Raw genomic sequence first — 23,729 nt, forward strand, 5'->3', positions numbered from 1 at the left:
CAAGGTTCTACAGTGTCCACTTGGAAACTAACCCACATACAGAGAGTAGTTTGATTCTGATATTTGTGAATGCTATTTAAGAATTAAAATTCTATTATGTACTTTTCAGATTCTAATTCTGCCCCATCACCTTGGTATCTGAGTGCCTTCCAGAGTTAGAACATTGATATTTGGATCTGATTTTCTACAAATACAAGGCCAAATCCTAAAATCCTTACTCAGGCAAAATTCAGACTGAAGTCACACTTTGCCTGCATGGGGACTTCGAGATTGGTCTCATGGCCATTTAAGCCAAAACAGTCCCCACTCTTTCCATGAGCAGGAGCAGAACAACCCAGTAAAAGTGCTCCAGGAAAGCACAGATGGGGGCAGTGACATCTCTGTAGTTTTTCTCCTTTATCCACCCAGATGTTGTAGACGTTTCACTGTGAGGTCAGGGATACACACAGGTGGAATGGGTGGGCCAGTGGAGGGAGGGTCTAGGTCACAGAGGTGGGTTGGGTACACATCTACTGTGTAGGTCTTCTACAGATAAGGGACAGGAGATGGGACAACAAGAGATCCCAGAGCCGGGGCGGAGGCACTGGGCCTTTGTGTGGCTTTTGGGGAAATCTGCTGGTTCTGGGGGGACAAACGACCTTTCTGCTTTTTTGGGGGGAGGGGTAGGGATGGGATAACCCCCTTCCCCCCACACACACACTGATGGAAAGATCAAGAAGAAAGCACCATGATTTAGCAAGGCTTTCTGTCCCCTATATAGGCTTATCCCAAGTAGCAGACAATTTGGGCCTTAGCTACTGTCACTTGAACTAATCATTACATAGTACATCTACCCTGAAACACTAATGAAAGGCAGTGGTTCATATTTGTAAGCATTATTTTTAAAAACTAGCATGCCCACACTGTACTTTTCATTCCTGGCAACACAGCAATTAATGCATTTAGAGACTAGTTGATCTTCATGACCGAAAACCTAAAAAAAAAGAGTTATAGGACTAGATTTCCAGAAATGTGTGCATGCAATTAATCACTGAGGATATGACCACACAACTGAATACTTACTTTGCATGAACTATTGCCCAGTTAGGTGCTGGTCATCTATGCATACACACACTTGTGACTGCTATTTCAAATGTGCTATTTGAGTGCACAAATTACGAGCACAATTGCATGCAAAAGCATATGAGAAAACCTTGTCCACACACGTTCACAGATATCAAGATGGGACTGATGTAAATGTCATAGGTCCCCTTACCTTTGACCTTCAGGTGAAATTTAGCCAAAGATGCTCCAGGGGCCACGTGAATATCATGAAGCTCATCTAGGATTTGAGGCAGCTGCTCCTCTTCTGTGGTGGATTCTACTCCCTCTTGTTCTCGGCTAGGTATAGATTAGAGTCGGAAAGAAAGGAGGAGTTGGCATATTCCATTTTAGGCTCTACAGAGGAATGCACTCTAGTAGGCACAGACTCTTCTTCGACTCCCCCCAGGCATGATCCCTTCTGCCCGATCTCCTCCAACCTACCCCTGTCCCAGTCTTTTCTCTTTTCCACCGAGGGCCCACCCTCCCAGCCACATTCTCCTCAAGCTTCTCATCCTAGTCCCAGTCTCCTTGTACAGTCAGTCTATGTTATCTCCTTCCTGACTCCTCATCCAATCTGTTTCTCTCTTCCACCCTGCCTCCAGATGCCTCCCCCTTTCTCCACCCCACTGGCTCCCAGTCCTAATCTTCCTCTCCAAGCTCTTCAGCTAATCTCAGGGTCAGCCCTTTGGCTCCTTATCCCAGTCTCCTTCCCCAGCCACTCCCAGTCTCCCCCACCCCAACTTCCAGTCCCCTCCCTCCTTCTACACTCCTTGTACCAATCTACTCTCCCCAAAACAAGTCCAACTCTTGTCCTCACTGCATTCAAATCAGGCAGCTTCCTCCTCCACACCACCTGGGCCCATCAGGGGGGTCATTTAGAACATAGGAGAGACAGTCTTGCGGTTTTCAATTCAGGTGCCCAGACCCAACATGACCCACAGCAGCCTAGGGCCCAAGTATGGATGGAATCTTTATTGGCTTTAGCTGGTAAATTCCAAGGAGTCTCTCTTGAGCCTGTGTGAACTGGGATTTTTCAAAGGCTTATCAATTGGTCAAATTTGGGTAGATTTTCATGAGGACTGCAAAAGACACATCCCTGACAAAAGGGAAACACCCCACCCTCTGCCAAATTTCAAGTTCCTGCTTCGAATCATGGGAACACTAGAGCTTTTAAAAACAAAGGTAGTCAGAATTTTTTTAACATCATCAAAACAACACCCCCCCAAGCCCCATTCTCAGAAATGACAGAACCATTTTGGCTGCAATTTGGGGGGGGGGGGGGGAAGAATCAGGCTGAGCAGACATTTAGGACTCAAAAATTTTAGCCCAAACGATAAAAGTTTGGTAGAGTCATAAGCAGCTGAAAACAGGGTCTTATAATGGGAATTGGTGGGCAACCTGAAAAACAGGCAGTGTTAACAGCCCCATTCACAATACAAGCTTTTTATCTGTACATCTCAAAGTGTTTTACAAAGGTGGGAAAGCAGCGTTATCCCCACTTCATAGATGAGGAACCTATGGCACAGAAGTTAAGGAAACTGCCTGAGGTCACACAGCAGATCAGTGCCAAAACAGGAAACAGAACGCCAGGATTCCAGCCATTCTACATGTGGCTGAAAAGTAAAATCAGACATGCGTTAAATCCCATCGAAAACAATTGGCTAAAATCTCAATGATACACCCGGCACTGCTGAGAGGTTGGGGACAAAGAGGACTCTAAGGTATAAAGGTGATTCTGGATTGGATCTCAGGAACAGTCAGAGCCATCTCGGTCCCTGGTATAATTTAGAGAAGCCATGAGCACCCAGCTACCAATGACCCCTAATGGTCATTCCTGAAGGCAGTGCAGCAGTTTCAGCTTCACTTTCTTTTCCTGGCCACTCCCAGTCCCAGACTCAGACTGAGGAGTTCATTACACCAGGAAGGAATTCCCATGGGGCTGAAGCAGCCAGGCTGCTGGCTGTTTTGCACTGAGGGAGCAGCACAAAGCAGACACAAGAGGGCTGATATTTCACTGTAACCAAGCCCACTATAAGCAGGTAGCACTGACATGAAATTACATTCACAGATTACACAGCCTTTGCTTTACCACTGTAATGATTGTCGTTGTCTGATTCCCACTGAACCCATCTAAATCCAAACACTCATGAATAAAAATGAGCATTGTGCCATGTTTTCCAGTCACCGCGGCTCTGTCATTCATATTTTACCTTGAGAGATATCCTTTGGCACTGTAATATGAAGATGTCTCTGTCGCGTCTGCTGCTGTATCATAATCAGTACTGGTCACTGATAAAGGAAAAATGGAAATTCTCCATGATCCACACTTTGTAACCACTGCTGTTCGTAACAGTTACAGCTAAAGGTCCTTGCAGGATCTGAAATTTCATTATTGGGAGCAGCAGCCTCCGTGATTCCCCTTCTTAATACTCATTCATCTCCCCCATTTGACCTGATGCCCCCTCCAGACAAAGGACAGCTAGATGTGTCTCCCTTTGAGCCCCACCAATGCTACTGCAAGAGCCAGCCAGAGGGCATTGCAAGAGAGAAGCCACACACGTTTTTCCCCAGGAGTGAGTGTGCTGTCTCCGTAAGGCTTACAGCCTTCGTGGAGAGAGAGGGAGCTGGGAACTCAATCTCAGATCGCAATGCACTGGGTATGGCCCTATGGTGCATTTCTCATGTGAGATTTCTCCGACCATGGGGAATGAATGTGCTATGCTCAGCAACTAACTAATACAGTTACACTGGTGACAACGTTGCCAAAAGCTGCATCACCCTCAAACATGGGTCATGATAATGGGAGAAAATACACCCCACAAAATCATTAAGCTTACGGCTACTTCATCTACATTTTAATTAACAAATGATTTTCCTGCCAATGAGATTCACTTATTCAGATCAGCCAGAATAAATATGCATCTTTATTCAACACCCATTCACACTCCCCTACTAATATTATGCATAATATTATAACAAATGTGCAAATATGCATCTTATTCAAATACCACTCACACGCCCCATTAATATTATAAAACATTTTGTTTCATAATATTCAGTCTTTTCAATCATTCCTCAAGACTCACAGTCCACTCGCAGCTCCGCCTTGCTTGAAGAAACTCCCATGTTGTTTTCAGCAAGGCAGCGGTAGACACCCATGTCAGTAGGAACCACGGCGGTGATGATCAGTTGGTGGCACCCTTCCTGGTCCTCGTTGATCATATAATGGTCATCTTCTTCGATAACTTTCCCATCCTTGAACCAGCGCACCGTGGGTAAAGGTTTGCCAATAACAACACAGTCAAAGCTGACTGGGTAGCCGTCTTGCACCTCTTGGTTTTGAAGCTCAGTTATGAACATGGGAGCTGAATATGGTACAGTTGGAAGAGAGAAAAGGAAACAACCAGCTGTGTTAATTGGTAAAGATGCACTTCAAGAACGCTGCTGTGCGGTGTGTCAGAGGAAGGGACTTGCAGTGATGCTGATTGGCACATTTTAAAATAATAGAGAAGTGCCCTTCCTCCATAATATAAACAGTGAAGGAGTAGCCTAGGTTGGGTATTTTCCAGTGAAATGTTTTTTCATCAGCAAATGCCACTTCCTCAAAACCAAAACTTTTTGTGTGAAAGGGTCAGTTTTGACATGTTTTATGACTTGGAAAATGTTTGAATTGTTTTGAATGGTTTAGTTTCAACATTTTCAAAAAGACAAATTCCAGTTTTTCAATTCTAAATGGCGTTTTGTTTCAAAATGTCAGTTAATTCTAGTAAAAAAAATTGAAAATGGTCAAAATCGAAACAAAATGTTTTGAAATTATCAAAACAAAACATTCCAAAATCATTGAAAGAAAATATTTAGATTGAACCAAAAGGATTTTTTCCCCTGATTTCCAGTTCATAAAAATTTTCAAATATTTTGGCTTTTTGCCCCAGTTCAGGACTGGAAAATGTTTTGATATCTTGAAATCTTCAAGGAATGGGAAAACCGCTTTCCACCCCTTCCTTTCCCAACTCTACTCAGTAGAATTTGCCTTATAAAAAGGACTAATTTATTCTCCAAGAGCTGTTCCAGACACTGCAGCATCACCACGGTAAAGTAAGGCTTGGGTCAAGTCCCTCCCTCTGTAAAACGGGGCTGAGAATGCTTTCCTATCCCAAAGGGCTGTTCTCAGAACTGCTTAGTTAACTGATGCTTTCAAAGCATTGTATGAAAGCGATTGTGTGTTTTGTTATTAGGGTGAGTAAAATTTTTTCCCTCAAAACATTTTTACAATGCAAAAAGGATTGGAAATGGAAATTTTAGTAAAAGATAAAAATTTCTGTTTTCAGGTTTTCAAACCCCCAAACTTTAAAGAAAATTGTTGTGGTGAAAAATAATTTCCAAGTGAGCTCTAAATATGATTATTAAATAAGAACCTAGCAGGCCTTGCTAACCTGTGTCGGAAGTCAGTAAAGGTGGTGGAGGTCTTTTCACCAAGGGTTGAATCTGCCCTGGAGCAGGAGATGCTGCTTTCCCTATGCGAAGCTCTATTTTTTTAAGGCCTTGGTCCAGGATGTCAATCTCGACTGGGATACCCAGTGCAGCAAACATCTCTCTGAACCGGCCGGCTGCTGTTTTTGCTTCCGCCAAGATTTCAAACTTGATGTAGATGTATTGATCATCCTCGCGATACGTCTGGTGATCTACCACCTCCACCTCCCCTTCATCCGCGCTGACAAAGAGTTCCTCCTCCACATCAGACATTTCCGTTGAGATCTTGGACTTGAAGAGCTTGTGAAGCCTCCTTCCCGCTTTACGGAACGCATCATCCAGTTCGCTGCCAGAAGAGCTCTCTGTTTCACTATCAGTGAGGCGTTTCACTTGCTTGTGCTTACGAAGACCATCCGGTGCCCGGGTACCAACCACCACCTTAGCACTCTGGGAAACCTTGCCAAACTTATTAGATGCCTCACAGGTATATTTTCCCGTGTCTTTCATGTCCAGGCCAGTGATAATCAAGGAGCAAGTTCCATCACTGTAATTGTCTATATGATAATGGCGCCCATCTGAAAGTTCCTCATCGTCTTTCAGCCAACGGATCTTCATATCAGTTTTGCTGAGAGCCACACACTCAAGGTGGAGAGTGCCTCCTGGCTCACCACAAAAATCTTTGAGGGTATCACCAAACACGGGACATTCCTGCTGTTTGATCTCCTTCCTCACTTTGTAGCCTTTGAAAGCAGCCTGAATTTTCACAGCTGCTTTGTTCATGGAAGGATCATCTAAATCTTCCATGATTTCTGGTTCAGCAGGCTTGGCAGGGAGTGCAGATTCACTAGTCTCGACGCCCGACTGATCCCAGTGTTTCCAGAATTTACTGGTGGAGACCGTCTGAACCTTGCTACCAATGCTAACAGTAGATTTCCCGGCCTTTTTAAGGTAGTTAACTAGTGAAGGCGTCCCAGCCCTAGACTCATCGTCTGAGCTTGTGAAAGAGAAGTCTGCTTCTCCAGTTTTAGTCAGCTCATCACAGGTGGAGTATTCTTCTGAATAATAATGAGACTCCACTTCTTCCTTCTTCAGCTTATGAAGTTTATCATCCTCTTCTGGCACTTCACTGATGGAATCCAGGGTTGGCTCCCTGCTCATTCTTCGCTTCTTGGCAATAGCCTCCCACAGGAGGTGAAGGTCCCCCTCCTGAGCAGCTTCGGGTGGCAAGCTGGGCTGGAGATGTCCATCCACCATCTCTTCAAGTTGAATCACGTCACGTGCTTCCTGGGCTGCCTCTTTTGGCAGTGCCACTGTGGGAACTAATTGGGATTCAGTTAGTAAGATGGTAAGAAGGAGCATGTGAATAAGGCAAGAGAAATCACCTGAAAATGTTACTCCAAATCCAGGCAGTAAAATATCACTGAAATTAAAATTAACCACTGCATAAAGCACAAATCACACACGTTAGAAAGAAAATATGGCCAGTCCTTGAACAAATTCCTCCCCCTCCCCCATGCATAAAAGTGATGGGCCAAATCCTGCCTTTGTTTGTTTATGCATCCCCCAATGTCTGACTCAGCTTCTTATATGCAGTCACTTTATGAAACTGAAAGCTGTCTAGCTTTCTGCTGAACATACTCCATGGAAACAATGCCCCACAGAACCTGCAGTGAAGACCATAGGAGGTGGTAATAACATCAGAATGGCCATACAGGATCAGATCAATGGTCCATCTAGCCCAGTATCCTGTCTTCCACCAGTGGCCAGTGCCAGATGCTTTAGAGAGAATGACCAGAATAGGGCAATTTATCAATGATACATCCCCTGTTGTCCATTCCCAGCTTCTGGCAGCCAGAGGTTTAGGGACACCCAGAGCATGGGGCTGTGTGCCTGATCAACCTGGCTAATAGCCATTGATGGACCTATCCTCCATGAACTTATCTAATCCTTTTTTGAACCCAGTTATATTTTTGGCCTTCACAACATCCCCTGGCAATGAGCTCCACATGTTGACTGTGTGTGTTGTGAGGAAAAAGTACTTCCTTATGTTTGTTTTATGTTACATCCTGGATCAACCTGCAGATGATCAGTGAAAACATGTATTGTAAGAACACAACGATTCTCACTGGAGAATTTGAGAGGAAGTCATACATTCTTCACCTGGCTCTACTTTATGCATTTGTCTGAGGGCGCAGAAAAAATATTTTCAGCCCAAAAGGTTTTGTAAACACTATTTTTACCTACATTATCTGTTTTCAGCTTTACTAATGCCATTAGGAAAGTGTAGCATTTTTTAAGAGGTGCCCTGGCACTGAATGGGGAAAGTCTAAATTGCAATGTAAGAACTCTGCCTCTTTGCCTCAGAGTTGCAGCAGCCAGTCCCAGAGGAGATCCAGGCCCTGTGCTCTCTCTCTTTAAGTTTGCTTTCTCAAACTATTTTTCCTAACAGGAAAGTAATTCAGAATGAAAGCATATGGTTGCCTCTTGTGTAGGGAATAAATACACTTACTTTGACTTTGATTTCCCTCCCTCTTGAGGAATCCAGTAAACTCAATTTTAATTCTTTCCCACCATCCTTGGTCTCAAGTGAGGATGTGGTAAAAAAGCATTTGAGAAATTTTCTAGTGTGGTGAACACCATTTTTCTTATAGTGTTTTAATTTACCCACAGCTTATCTGATTAAGCTAGTTTTTGTGAAACAATTCTCTTCCTTGCATTGAGAATCCTCTCTTATCCATTGGATTGCACTGAGAGCTCTATCTCTGCATGGAAAAGAGCTAGAGACTTATTTTCTTTCTTTAAACGAAAGCTTACCAGTAGGTCTCCAGTAGTCATCTGGTGACCCTTTTTATGGCTGTGGGAGCCAATGAGACACTTGGACATCACCATTTAAAATATTAATGACTTACAATTAGAGTTTAATCAACAGTCTTGAGCACTAGGATGTGGCTATATTACTCCAGTGAACTAAAATGTCTCACTTCTGTTTTTGTGTGTGTTTTGGTTTTACTCTTCCCTATAAAGTGGCAACAAAGTTTTGGACTCTGGTGAATGTGTCCATTTTTAAATGTATCATTGATAAGGAAATTCTTGTCTGATCACTTCAAAACCCATAGACAAATTGTATCTCGACAACAGACATGATGTCCTAATTTTGAGGCTTATACGTCTTTGCTTGTGGATTTGCATGAGGAGAAATATTGAGTTTATAATGCAAACTGAATTCCCAATATTAACAATGGAGAGGCTATTGAGTGTCCTTAATCTGAACTAATAAAATCTCTTAGATACACATTTTCTGTACCTTCAAGAGACAGAAGGGCAGAGGATCTGACATCGGGAGAGATCATGCAGGTGTACAATCCTTGATCCTCAGGTTTAAACGCACGAATAATGAGTATCTGCTTCTTGCCATCAGACTTTATTTCATATCTCCCTCCAGGCTGTAGTTGTTCTTTTCCTTTGACCCAGATTGCCTCTTGGGTCTCTCTTGAAAATTCACACTCCAGGACAGCCACCTCCCCTTCCAAGACTGACTTGCCTTCTAAGGGACGAGTGACTGTAAATGGAGGCTCTGCAATTATAAAAATTAGGGCATTAAAATAAATGAATGCACCCGTCTGCTGTATGGACCCCAAAACGGGTGGAAATTAGAGCCTGTGAAGCATCCAAGCTTTGAATTTTGGTGTTTTAAAATTTTTGTTCAACTGCTGCAGCCAATCATTGGAAGGTAAATGGAAAAAGTGCTGTAATTTAGAGTTTACAACTTCTAAAGCTCTCCAAGAAGATTAGATCACATTAGTTTACAGCTATATGCAGAAGCCATTGCACTTTCCCCCCTTACGTTTTTGTGCTTATAGGTCATCACTAAGGCTACGATTTTGTCATGGAGGTTGTGGAAGTCACAGAATCAGTGACTTCCAGAGATCTCTGTGACTTCAGCCTGTGGCAGTTGGGAGCCGCAGGGTCCCCCCACTGCCTACGGTGGTCAGGAGCTGTGGGGACCCCTGGGAGTTCTGGGCCACCGCGGGCTGTGTGGTGACCCTGCAACTGAGCTCCCCATTTTGGCACAGATATTTTTAGTAAAAGTCAAGGACAGCTCACAGGCTTCCGTGAATTTTTCTTTATTGCCCGTGACCTGTCTGTGACTTTTACTAAAAATATTCGTGACAAAATCTCAGCCTGGTCATCACCCACTTTTGCCAAGTCTCTCACACAGTCTCATACACCCCACCAAGACCTAGCCCATAGTAGTCTCACAATTCCTATATGCTCAAAGTGTGAATTAGAATCGTAGAGCCAGCTGAAGTGGCGCTCCCTTAAGCTTTTGAAGAAAAGATCCAACATAGAAAAAAGATTTTGAAAGCTGCCTCCATCTCAGGTTTTGAAAAACATGATGAAACCTTCACTCTTGTTACTAATGACTGAGCCAGCAACTCTTAAATAGTGAGAAAATTTCTTGTTATGTTCATCACTTTGATAGATGACCTTCTAATAACATGACAATTGCATGGCACCAGTATTTAAAGTGCACCTGAGTTCAGCCAGACTTGACCGAAGAAAGAAACATGGGCAAATATGTTTTTTAAATGTTCTTTTTCCCGTCTTAGGAATTTAACATACCAGGGGTTTTCAAAAAAAGATAAGAAGAAATTATATAAAGCAAACACGCACCATTGCAATAGAATGTAGAGAGAGGCTTTACAAGAAAACAACTTAGAGGAAACTGAAATGATGGTTCCCTATCTCTCCATGACCACTGGGGTTTCACAAATAGTCACTGGAGCAATTGTGAATTGGTACCCACAGATACATTGTCAAGGTGTTAAATTACAAGAGATATACAAATATCAGAGAGAGAGAGAGAGAAAGAGACAGAAAGAGGCATTTTAAGGAGGAAACACTGCCTCTCCCTTGCATGCACACTAAAAGTCTCGGTTGCCATCAGTCACAGTAATATAGCCATTCCAGCATGCCCTGCCTCAGTCATTCCATCTGGTCTTCATGAGAAAAGAATCTTATGTTGATCAGACAAAACTCAGAGATGCATTGCAAGCCACGAGATTGAGTGCTACGGTATGGAGAGAAAGATGTCAAGCAGATAAACAACACAGCAGGTTTCACTTTGCTTCTGCTCAGAACAATTTACCAACCTTCTCTCCAAGACTCAGTATTTTGTGTTTGCTACAAAGCACCGAAATATGCTCTAGTGTGGACCCTTAGCTCTCATGTGAGGTCCCTTGAATGTGTGAAGCGGACATGCCATGTGAAATACAGGCCTATAACAGCTCTTAGTGCATAATGGGACTTCTCTAGTTCTCGCCTAGCTGAACAGCTTGAGGTAAATGCACTGGTTCACCAGCACCAACTTTGTTTACAGTGGAAATGTGGAATCTGTAGGGTTCGCCTGGTGAGAGACTGTCCCCAACAAACTCTGTGTTTTGAATAAGTTCCTTGTTGCGTTGCTGCCAGCCACTACCAGGCGTTTTCCTCTCAACATTGTAGCCTATGATGGCACAGCCATCATCACTCAGCGGTGTGAACCAGGACAGAGTTACCGAGCAACTGCTCTTACTTAAAATCTCTGGATCTTCCGGGGGGTCAGGGAGGGCTGAGGGCACAACAGAGTTCCAATGATGTATAAAATAAGTGCTGTCGCTTTTTAGTGAGATTACAAATAAGCCCTCATTATAAACAATAAGGAGAAATCTAAGTGACACTTTCAGGATCTCTCTCACCATGAATCGGAGCTGCGTGAAAATCAGACACATCTTCACACAACTGACAACTCTCTGCAGACCTGTGCTGTACTGTAATCTACGGTGGGGGTGACATATAGAGCAGGGTCGAATTTTTGGAGTGAATAATTTATTCAACCAAAAATGCATTTTTGCCTGATCCGAAACTACTGGCAAACATGACTTAATTAATACCTTTGGGAAAAAGTTTTTTTTTTCTCATCAGCAAACTGTGTGTCTAAATCTGTCCTTAGCCCAGCGGTTAGGTCACATGCCTAAGATGTGGGAGACCCAAGCCTGAATCCCCACTCTGGAGCAGGTCTCCTCCTCCCAGGTAAGCAGCCTGGCTATAAACTATTCTGGGGTATGGCTGCTCTCAATCTCTCCTGTTGAAGCTGTTCCACTTCATATAAACACTTACATAGTCATTGGGCCAGAGAAATAGTGTGAGGATGACTATACCTTGCTGATCAAAGCACCTAGGAGGTAGGAGACATGGCTTCAAATCTTCTGTTTGTGTGATTCAGAGCAGGGATTCAAACCCCGGTCCCTCACAAGTGCCCTAACCACTGGATTAAAGGCTATAAAGGGGACACACACATATTTGCCTGCCTGAAACCAACTTTTCTGATTTGCCGACCATTTCCGAAAGTCTTCAGAATGAAACTGAATATTTTCCCTGATTTTGCGGTTTCCAGGCCAAACCAAAAAAAATTAATTATTCACCCAGCTCTAATGACAAGCAATAAACTCACCGCAACCACAATAGATCTCCTAACATTTACCAAGAAACCTTCCCAATTCTTGTGATTTTCAATGCCACCTTGTCCAATCAAAGACAAAGTACAGATGAGCCAAAAGCTCCAAAAATCAGGTCAGAATGTGCCCAGAGTTCAGGGATGGTCAGGCCCAAACTTTAATTACAGTCCATCTCTAATGGAAATGGAGTGATCACAGGATTGCACAAAAACTCTCGTAAATCTCATGGAAATTGCTCCAATGCTTGTGTAACTATGGTGTCGCTCTCCACGTAAACCAGCAAATAGAGCATAAACGCACGAAAACATTGGAACCGTGTCCCTGCAGATTACTTGGGGACTGATAAGTACTCTCAGCATATCCATAAGGATTTATCATGCAATATACACTCTGGTTTAGAAGACAGAAATAGCTCTCTTAGAATCATAGAATATCAGGGTTGGAAGGGACCTTGGGAGGTCATCTAGTCCAACCCCTTGCTCAAAGCAGGACCAATCCCCAATTTTTGCCCCAGATCCCTAAATGGCCCCCTCAAGGACTGAACTCACAACCCTGGGTTTAGCAGGCCAATGCTCAAACCACTGAGCTATCCCTCCCCCCTTGAGTCTGACCAATTTATTTGAGCATAAGCTTTCAATGAAGTGAGCTGTAGCTCACGAAAGCTTATGCTCAAATAAATTGGTTAGTCTCTAAGGTGCCACAAGTCCTCCTTTTCTTTTTGCGGATACAGACTAACATGGCTGCTACCCTGAAACCTCTCTTTAGTCTGAAACTACATGGGCATTTTCCAAGAAAATTACTTTCCACTAGGTGGCATTGCAGTGTCTCTTACTATGAAATTAAGGGCCAAATTAGACTGTAACCTAGTCTTTAATTTTGGGCACCCAAAACCTCCAATTTGACTGTCCAAGTCTTGGATTCACAATTTATCAGCTTCTTGTTTGGGTTTACATCTACAACTCCCAAAGTCTAATAACCCTTTCTGCATGCACAAATGCTGTTTCCTTACACACCCCAATAATGGGGTTCCTAAAATTTAGAAGCCATTACTGAAAATTTGTCCCATAATGACAAACAGGACCTAAAAGGTCAACAGTTAATTTGTTATTAAATATGAGCAGCAAGATACCCGTGCACTGTGAAGTAAAGTATTGCTATACATCAATCAGATTGACCATGAAAATCTAGAATCAAATATCAGAGGGGTAGCCGTGTTAGTCTGTATCCACAAAAACAATGAGGAGTCCGGTGGCACCTTAAAGACTAACAGATTTTTTAGGGCATAAGCTTTCGTGGGTAAAAAACCCATTTCTGAAGAATAAATCTGTTAGTCTTTAAGGTGCCACCGGACTCCTTGTTGTTTTTGTAGAATAAAATAGCACATTTTCAAGTGCTTTTATTTTCTTGGTAATTTTTCCTCACTGACTGTAATTCAATTTTCCCTAAGGCTGGTAAGTTTGCAGAGTATTGTTTTAAATAAAGATAGAGAGAGCTTGCTCAGAAAATTGGTTTCTTCACAAGTATGTACAGTTCTAGTTAGTACTTCACAGAAGCATCGTAGGTTACAAAATGGTGGATTTCAGCTAAGGAAACACTGAAAAAAAAATCTCTTCACTAGTTGGTTTAAATTTTCATTTCATGAAACAGTCAGAGCAGAATAGCACAGCAGCAATTTATCTAACCTGGGGAAGCTGGTGTGCGCATCTGTGGGAAGGAGAAACAGAAAACAGCACAGATGTAAGAAAATCAGAGTGATACAGCTCGATCCTGTAGGCTGAGAAGCATAGAATCATAGGGTTAAAAGGGATCACAAGGGTCATCTAGTCTAACCCCCTGCCAAGATGCAGGATTGGTTGTATCTAAATCAACCAAGACAGATGGCTCTAGCCTCCTTTCGAAAACCTCCAGTGAAGGAGCTTCCACGACCTCCCTAGGCGTCTGTTCATTGTCCTGCTGTCCTTACAGTTAGGAAGTTTTTCCTGAGATTTAATCTAAATCTGCTCTGCTGTAGTTTGAACCCACTGCCTCTTGTCCTGCCCTCCGTGGTACAAGTGCCAATGGACAGAATTTGCAGAAATGTACACCGGATAAACCTACCTATTACAGATAACGTGGCTGATGCAATTGCATCCCTTGCAGCAAAAGTCACCTCTCCAGCATGATGTGGTTGGGCTTTCTTCAGGATCAGTCTGTAGCTGTCTCCATCTGCCTGTATTTCCCAGTTCTCGTCTGGTTGGATATCCACGTCATTAACATACCAGGCAACTTCGCTGACTGGTACTGCTTCACTTAAAACGCAGCTAAGTGTAGCTTGGTCCCCAGCAGTGACTTCAGTGTCAACCAAAGGCTGCAAAATTTCCAGGCGCCATCCTGCAGGTAAAAATATGTAATCAAACCCCAAGATTTAAGTGTCAAGGTTTATCCTTAATCTTCTTGCTGAATCTTTTGGCAGCTAGACCACATGGGCTGGCAGAAGAGCCTGATGAGTTTTCTAAGGTCTAGGTTATGCAATCTGGTTAAAGGTGACAGAGATCTTAGAAGCTAGACTGCCAAAGCTATCAGGAGATCTCCTTCAGATCTGTGTGCTGTAACCTCCTGTTTTGGTCCAGCTTTAGCCCTGATTCTGCATGCTCATGTGTAGGGGGATCCCTTTACTTGTGCAGAACCACATTAAAGTCACTGGGGCTCCGTCCTGGTGCTAGAGTCCATCTGTGCCAACAGGCTTCAGGAGAGGGGTCTTTACTGGATATAAGGGCCCTTTTCCCAGTTTAGGCAAAAAATTCAAAAGCACTTTTCTCACTTGGAGCTTGGGGAGTTTTGCACAAGCAAATGGCAGTTGTCTCTGAAAAAAGATGACTATTTCCTGACATTTTATGAAAATAGCAGCAAAATTCATGAAATGATGGTGAATTCTTAACACTCCACATGCTTGCTGGTGTTGTGGGTACAACATCTGTAAAGCACAAACTAAAAAAGCTTCTAAGCTTTAGTAATCTCCCTTCATGCCCACACTTACTTCACTGGTTCATCCTCACCCTCTCTTTTCCCCTTTTCTGTAATTTAATTTGGGATTCATTCCCTCGCTGTTTTCCACTCAAGGAGAACACATCACAATTGTTTTTTGTCTCTGTCAGCAAATAAAAACGACTGAAACAATGTCTTCCCTTTACTCTTTTCAAACAGAGAAGAATATCCATAGAATGATATTAGGGGGTTTCAAATGGTTTCACATTTTGCTCTTGAATTTCTTTTCCACCTGCAACCTACACTATTTCCATGTTTTCCCTATTGAGTGGTTTGTGAGTGCTGTCAAGAGCAGAAGACGACGGACCTTGAGTCCTTTGAATTCAGCTCCTCTCTTTCCTACTTTTTACTCTACTGTACTATTTTCCCTCAATGAAATTCAGTGAAGGACACTGGGTGAAGTGACATGACTGGACATCCTGAAGATATGTTGGATTTCACTTTTTGTGCAAAATTATTCACATACTCTGGGTTTAGCTGGTAACGTACAACTAAGGGTGACTAACATAATTAGGGTTTGCTCTGGATCAGATCTTCAGTTTCTTTCATGGAACATGCCATTGGGCACATATCACTGTGAGACACACGATGCCCAGATACGAAATGGAGATTGTGAGAGTGTAGCCAGACAGGGGCACTAATGCTCCTAAGAATTATAAAGAAATGTTGAGTAGATAAATGAATATGCTCCTCTTTATATCTAGTTGAAATTATTTGGTTGGACAACTGAGATTGAGATAGGTACTTTGTACAACTGTGAGAGCTGTGACTGTGAATCCATTTCCCGCTCACAAAAAACTGATATTTTGTGTATGTCACGAAGATAAAAGATTTATCTGAGCCCCGAGTTCCCAAAACATTATTTTAACTCTACATCCTGTATAAAGAGCTTGATTAATTTCTGTCTGCAGGAGAAGCAGACGGGGGGAAATGATGGAAATGTAGAAGGCATGGAAGATGCACTGCTAAGTTTACAGAAAACATCCGGTTCAATCACAATAGAAAAGAAGCGAAGATCACCATAGACAGAAAAGAAACCTGTCATAGACAGAAAAGAATTAGGAGCTGTTGGGGAGTATAGCTGTTAGGATATAGATATTCAGGCCTGTCTGTAAAGGCCTGTACTTTAAGAATTTAGGTGTATTCTTATCACTTGGCTAGTTCTAGAGGTATAAAAGAAAGAATCAAAATCACTGTCTGCTGGTGTAAGGGCCTTCTCTTACTGTGACAGTCTGAGGCCCTGTTCTTAGGCTAAGGCCTTTGGCTAAGCAGCAGAGGCAGCCATAAGCTGGGAAGCGAACAGTCACATCCTCACATTCCAAACTAGTCACATTGAAATAAGGTGCTATTGGGCTGTTAGGCACTATAAGGACAGGATTGTATTCCTATCACCTCCAGAGGAATGGAAGTGCCTAGAAAATGTAAAAGGAAACTTAGTTTGATAGCATCCTGTCTGGCAAGAACTCACTTATCAATAGCTGGGATGTGAAATCCTCTCTTCTGTATTGTTTTGTCATTATAGTTCCCACTTTGCTATTGTTTGTCTGTATAATCTCTGTCTGGTTCTGTGATTGTTCCTGTCTGCTGTATAATGAATTTTGCTGGGTGTAAACTAATTAAGGTGGTGGGATATAATTGGTTACATAATCATGTTACAATATGTTAGGATTGGTTAGTTAAATTTCAGGAAAATGATTAGTTAAGGTATAGCTAAGCAGAACTCAAGTTTTACTATATAATCTGTAGTCAATGAGGAAGTGAGTGGGCGTGGGTGGGAGGGGATGGGTGTGTGGGTGGGGGGATGGGAACAGGGAATGGGGGTGCGGAAATTGGAATCATGTTTTGCTAAAGGGGGAAATGGGAACAGGGAATGGGGGTAAGGAAATTGGAATAATGTTTGGCTAAGGGCAGGAATGGGAACAGGGACACAGGTGTAAGGCTCTGTGGTGTCAGAGCTGGGAAGGAGGATACTAAGGAAGGAAACTGGAATCATGCTTGCTGGAAGTTCACCCCAATAAACATCGAATTGTTTGCACCTTTGGACTTCGGGTATTGTTGCTCTCTGTTCATGCGTGAAGGACCAGGGAAGTAAGTGGGTGAAGGAATAAGCCCCCTAACAATAGCTACCCAGCCCAACTGAGAGATGCTATTCCTCACCAAGAAGATAGACTGGAGGGAAACAAAACTGTGGAGAACCTTTGAAAGATAGAAGACACAGTTCCACCTCTGTTTAAAAATTAGATTTTCGACATTGGTGTACCACCAACCCATGAGCTGTTACACAAACACTACAGCAAGAAGGTTTGAAGAGCAAGCTGGACTGTGAAGCATGGGAGGAGGTATGCATGGCTTATATGGAAAAAATATGAAAGCACATAAATGGATAAGAGAAAAAAAACAAGATGAAAGACCAGTTGAAAACTCTGATGAATCAAAAATAGCATTGAGCTTCCAGTAGCTGAAATATAAGGCAGGCTGAAAGACATCGTATACTTACAACTGGCAACCGAAAGATGAAGATGGAGAGACATGTTTGCAACCTATGTGGCTACATTTAACCAAGAAGCAGCATGTTTGTCAATGCCATGAGGCGATGCAATCGCTCAAATACATAAGCCAGGTTTTATTTAATATATATTATGTATGAATAAAGGTTTCTTATTACATGTAAATTTGACATACCATTGTCACAATTTAACCACTTTTTCCAAATGTTGACTAGCAGTAGACAAGGCAGTCCCAAATAATTCTTCAGCCTGTACTCATTCCCTACAGGAAGAATTTTCTAATGGTGCCATAGAAGTCTTGCTAAAAGACTATCAACAGATGGAATTTATACTAATGACTAAGTAGCCACAGTAAGAGAGAAGACCCAGATGTCAAAGTGTCGTGAGTTAATTTACAGTGCATCTTTAAATGTAACTCAGTTATATTATCAGCTGTGATTGTAAGATACTAAGCCATACTACACCTGATAAAGAATTGTAAAAAATGTAACAAATTAAAAAGAGTATGATGAAATAGCCATAGTTTAGATTGTTAGAAGGAAAGAAAACAAAAATTAAATTAAATTATATTAAAAGTTCAAACTCAGTAAAGTAGAGATTGACCAGATCCTCAGAGGTCAAGGGTGGCTTTTGCTTTGGCTTACTATAGGAAACACGTCAGCCATAAAAGTCAGATGTAGGTTCAAACTCTTCTGAAATTCTTGGGCGTTTAGGATCTGGGCCAATCTTTACTGAAAATCTCAGACCCTTTTGCAATTACCATTGTTCATCCTTTGAGTTCGAAGATGACCATGACATGGTCTGAACACAGAGTAGCTGATCAGGCCAATTTGAGCTTTGAACTGTCTGGCACATTGAACAAGAGATGCCATCCTGGGTTGCTTGATTTACAGCTAACATGCTGCTGTTACGAAATTTACGCTGCAGGTACTTCTGCTCTGCCTCAGCAGTTCTCCTCCACTCACAGACTGTTGCTCTGGTATGGGTGACATTTCGCCAAATAGAACTACCATGAAGAAGGTCTTCCCAGAACTCGGGGTCTGTGCTGAAACCCTCCAAGGATAACTTGAGGGAGTTTTTGAAATGTTTCCTCTGGCCTCCCTGAGAGCACTTTCCCTCCTTTAGCTTGCCGTAAAAGATCTTCTTTGGCAGTCACTCATCTGACATTCTGGTGACATGGCCTGCCCATCTCACCTGTGATTTCATCAATGGAGTATGGATGTTTGGAATGCCTGCCCATATGAGAACCTCAGTACCTGGAACCTTGTCTTGCCATCTTATCCTCATCAGTTTCCTCAAACAGCCCACGTGAAAGTGGTATTTTGTATAATTATCATAATAGGCATTTGACAGTGGCTCTTTTTAAAGCCAGCTCACTAAAATAAAGGCTGTTTTCTAACATAAAATCTAGAGAGAGACAAGAATGTATCTGCCACAGATTATCTTCTCTCACTGGCATTGAATTGAAGTAGGTAGGTAAGGACAAAAGGGAAGAACAAATTAGGAATTATCAGGGAAGGCAAACAGCTGATTGAGTTTGTACATAGTCCTGCACTGGTTTCCAAGACACAAGAGGGACAAGCAGCATTCACAGAGGTTACAGATGAATGCAGGGAAGATGAAGATCAGACTAGTTGTACAATGGAATTCAAGGGAGGATGGATTGTTTGACAGATAACTAGCACAAAGGAGTTCACATACCTGGGCACCCCAATTAGCATAGATGGAGAGGTAGTACATGAAATAAATACATAAAAGAGCCACATTTATTCCTAGTGCAATCATGGGCAATGACATTGGTTTCAATAGAGTTGCATCTGTTTACAGCAGGGCTGAATTTGTTTTAATAATTAGCAGTAGATGCATGTAACTGATTCAACAAGATTGGGCAAGCAGAAAACCGAAGCTAAAAACTCCAACATCCTGCAACCATAATTTCATTATGTTGCATGGCTGTGAGATTCTGTGTCCGATTGAAAAATGGAAGCATTCCCTCATAGGAAGAATGCTTTGCAAAGCTCATGAGTATAATATCGTAAGATAAGTTAAGGTGCAGTTCAGGAAAACAGTACACTGGAAAGCATACAAGAATAGAGGTTATTCTGGTTGGGCCACATCAATCAAGATGTATAATGAGCGAATGTAAAAGCAAGTCCTAAAATATGGGAACACAAGTGATGGATAGTCAGACCACAGAGAAACGGATAAAGCATGTTTGAGAAGGATTCACCTCTGCTGAGTAGCAGAAAGAAATGTTAATGGTTGTGTTCCACAGTCAACAGAAGTTATGCAAAGTATACTCACCTCTGCCATGATGCCTGCAAATCAGTCAGCAGTGGCTAGGCTGTTTGGCCTGCTGCTATTTCTACTTAATAGGGTTGCCAACTCTGACTGAAGCTATTCCAGGAGATTTTTTTTCCCCCAACATGCCAATGTCATTTTCTTAAAATATCCTATTAAAATCTCCCGGATTGCTTTCCAATAGTCACCGGCAGATCAGTGCCGATTCCGGAAGACTCCAGGCCAAACATGGAGGATTGGCAACTCTATTACTTAACCTAATCAGGACGGTTTCACTGTTTACCTTGTTGTCATCCTCATTTGTTTGTTTAATACACCCTTTGTTGTCTTGGTATGCTAATAGATTCAAAGCTCTTTGGGGCAGTGGCTGCTTTTTATTCTATGTCTGGGCATTGCCTAACTGACTGGGGCCTCTAGGAACTAATGTAATTAACAGTAATAATTATGATGATCATGATGTACATTGTAATCTATGAACCCTTGAAATATCTATATCTCTGACCCACTAGAATACTTACTCTCTGAATGAATGTGGCTTGTTTCTAGCTAATTTGCACAATTTATAAGCATTATATGAGACGTGGCATATGTCACTTCCTACACATAAGTGCTTGTCACATGAAACATAACTAGTAAAGTATAAAATAAAAGATTTCTCTGTGTGAAGCAGAAGTAATGCATGGAGCCCCATGACCTATGCTACTCATGAACTATCCAGCTCTGGCACGCAACAAATATTTTTCTGGGTTGTCCAGCCTTTCAAACCGGAAAGATAGCACTCCAAGCACAGGTCTGTCATTGTTACCTTTCACAGTCAGGAATGCAGATGTCACAGCATCACTAGTCAGGAAAGTCACCCTGCAGTTGTCCTGGGGAGTGAGGTTCTTCAACAGGAGAAGATGCCTGCGTCCATTTTCAAAGTAAACCATCTCAATGTTTTCTGTGGTTTTGGCAGGCTCATCATCAATCAGCCAGTTGTAATTGTAGCACTCTGGTTTGGAAAGGTAGCACTCAAACAGAGCTTCACCACCTTCCATGGCTTCCACATTCTCCAAACCCTTGACAATACTGTTCTTGGCTAATGGAAAAGGAAAATGATCAACAACATTAGCTATTTTGCTTACACACTTCTGAGTAGTAGCGAGCCTTAGAGCACACTATATAATTCCCATCACCCGGAAGCTGATATGAGATCATATGGGGAAAGTTAGCTTGTGGTTTCTCCTTTTAAATTTCAGTGGCATCCAAACACAACATGATGTTTAAAATACATCCACAACAGCGATGTGGTCTAACAAGTAGTAAAATAACTCTAACCCGGTGTTTCCTTCTGGCTTTATTCAACATTTATCCAATAACCTGACCTATATCTTTATAAATGAAGGACGAAATCACATTGTTTGTATGAACTGAATAATTGTTCAATGGAAGCGAATACAACAAGCCTTTCACAGTCCAAGAATATAGAGTATAACCAGTTTCCATTTGCGTACAACAGGAATCCTCTTGCCAACCTCCTCCATATGTATAATTAACATCATAGCTAGAAAGATTTGAAACTGATAGGGAGCTCATCTTAAAATCTTACCACCTTTTATACAAAACATGTCCTTATCCCAGCAGCAGACTACTGTTGGTCAATGCAATGATATTTGAAATCTAAGCCAACAAGAGATTTTTAAAATTGTACTATTAAAAGCCATTTGCAAAATTACAATTTATTGCATCGGCAACACTTTTTTTAGTAGTAACTTTCTAATTATTACCAAATTCTTCTGACATATGTCCAGGACCTGATTTTCTAATCTGAGTGTCGGGGGCTGGGGCCATCGTGTGTGCAAAAATGTGCACAGATGTGCATGACCCATTTGCACACAACTACTGCAACTGCATGCACCAACTGATAATTGCACACAACTAACCAATTTGATGCACATATCCCCAATTTGTGTGCACAACCAGGTTAATTGCATAGACACATTAGGCACACACTACTGTACACATTTATGTATGCTGAGTTGGGTGAGCACAGTTTAGAAGCTGAAACCCACAATGCTCACATGAGTTATACACCATGGTCCTCCTGATCAACGTTCTAATATAGCACCAGAATAATGGGCCAATCAATCCTGTTTAGTAACCACATCAATCATTGTAACTTCTAACCCACGTGCAATTGCTTGTCACCTAGAAAATGTATTCCCTAGCAAAGCCAAATCAGTTTTTCTGAGGTTCCAGAATTTTCCAACTTGAACGTTTAAAGAGAACAATGGTCTTGTGCCTAGGGCAAAGGACAGGAGTCAGCGGCATGACTGCATTCCTGTGTGAATGTATCTATGTCATTTAATTTCTCTGCGCTCCACTTTCCTCATATATAGAATGCTGATACTTACAGATCCCTGCCCTCCCCCCCCACCAGGGCGTTTTAAGACTACATTCATTAATACTTGGTAAGTGCTTTTAGACCCTAAGATGGAAGGAGCTACCAAAGTGCAGAGCATTATAATCAATAATAATATGGCTTTTTAACTGAGCACAATCTCACAGTTCAGAAACCAAACAACAGCTCAGAAACCAAATATTTCTAACCATAATAGCGTACCCAGTAATTGAAAACAAGAATTCCATGTGCAAATAGCAGAAACCTAGTTATTAAAACATTATATCCGCTATGCTCTACTGTTGTTTGCTTTGATCACTTGGATATTTTGGTTCTTTAAAGGCTTTAAATGGCAGGCTGTGGGTCACGTTCTGTAGTTGCTCCCACTGAAGTCAAGGAAAGTTCCTTACATGGAGCAGCTGCAGGTCAACCCCCTCAATTAGTTAATACTGGCAAACGTATGGTAGTTTTCTTGGAAGTATCCTACGCACCATCAATTCTAAGACTGAGATCAGGTGTCTTTCACCTTACATGGGACACCAAACGCTAGATTGGTCTTTATGTATCTCAAAAACCCGTGGAGGAAGATTTTCAAAAATGCCTACAGGTTACAGTATCACAACTCCCATTTAAGGCCAATGGGCCTTGTGCTACTAAATCTATTAGGCCTTTTTGAAAATCATCCCTGTGATGTTTGGACAATTATTTTTTAAAATATATTCATTTCCACTCTGTCCTAAATTGAAAATAAATAACTATAATAAAGACTGTGTGGCACTTGCATAGCACAGTAATGGAGGGAATACAAGTACCTAAGATAGAGACAGAAAATAGTGACTCTTGAACGCAGACTCCGAGCAACTGAGTCCAAGACATATATAAACACGGCTCTGTTAATTAGACCAAGAAAGGTTACATATGGGGCCAGATCCTGATCCTACTAAAATCAACGGCAAAACTCTCATTAACTTCATTGGAAACAAGATTTAGTCTTTGGTGGGAAAAAATATAAGAACAGGATACAACAAACCTTGAAACACTGTTTTCTGTAAACCTAAGAATCAAGCTGCTCTCCTCATCTTTTCTATCACAGACACTTAACTACACGTAAAATAATATTTCTATTGTTTTTCCACTTTTTGTCTCTCAGGGACACTTACAATATCTAATTTCAAATTACATGAGGCTTTAGAAATTATTATTTTAAATAGATATAAAACTCAAGGAAGGTGAACTGTAGATTAGATTAACTGAAAATAAAAAAATACAATGCCATTTTATCCTTTAGTTAATTTTTTAAAGCACTTTGTATGTGAAAAACACTATATAAAAGCTATTATTTTTCAAGTCCAAGAACGCCACATCTGCAGCATGACAATAATTCAGCAGAACATATCCCATTTGATTAGTGCTACCTCCAAATTCAGTTAATTGGAGAGCAGGCATGATTGCCTATACGCGTTTGGA

At 41.8% G+C, this 23,729-nt stretch overlaps 1 protein-coding gene across 1 annotated transcript in view; it reads right to left on the reverse strand.

The window, feature by feature from the left end:
* OBSCN (obscurin, cytoskeletal calmodulin and titin-interacting RhoGEF) overlaps positions 1-23,729 on the reverse strand; it is a 291,841-nt gene that overhangs the window by 106,632 nt on the left and 161,480 nt on the right. The window contains exons 49-57 of the mRNA XM_078851342.1: positions 20,688-20,960; positions 14,148-14,420; positions 10,877-11,164; positions 8,858-9,127; positions 6,460-6,872; positions 5,517-6,414; positions 4,170-4,448; positions 3,294-3,372; positions 1,256-1,380 (exon numbers count right to left, since the gene is read on the reverse strand). Coding sequence (XP_078707468.1) covers positions 1,256-1,380; positions 3,294-3,372; positions 4,170-4,448; positions 5,517-6,414; positions 6,460-6,872; positions 8,858-9,127; positions 10,877-11,164; positions 14,148-14,420; positions 20,688-20,960 — 2,898 coding nt within the window. The remainder of the gene's footprint in view (positions 1-1,255; positions 1,381-3,293; positions 3,373-4,169; positions 4,449-5,516; positions 6,415-6,459; positions 6,873-8,857; positions 9,128-10,876; positions 11,165-14,147; positions 14,421-20,687; positions 20,961-23,729) is intronic.

Source organism: Lepidochelys kempii, chromosome 2, assembly GCF_965140285.1.
Source record: "Lepidochelys kempii isolate rLepKem1 chromosome 2, rLepKem1.hap1, whole genome shotgun sequence".
Taxonomy (NCBI): Eukaryota; Metazoa; Chordata; order Testudines; family Cheloniidae; genus Lepidochelys; species Lepidochelys kempii.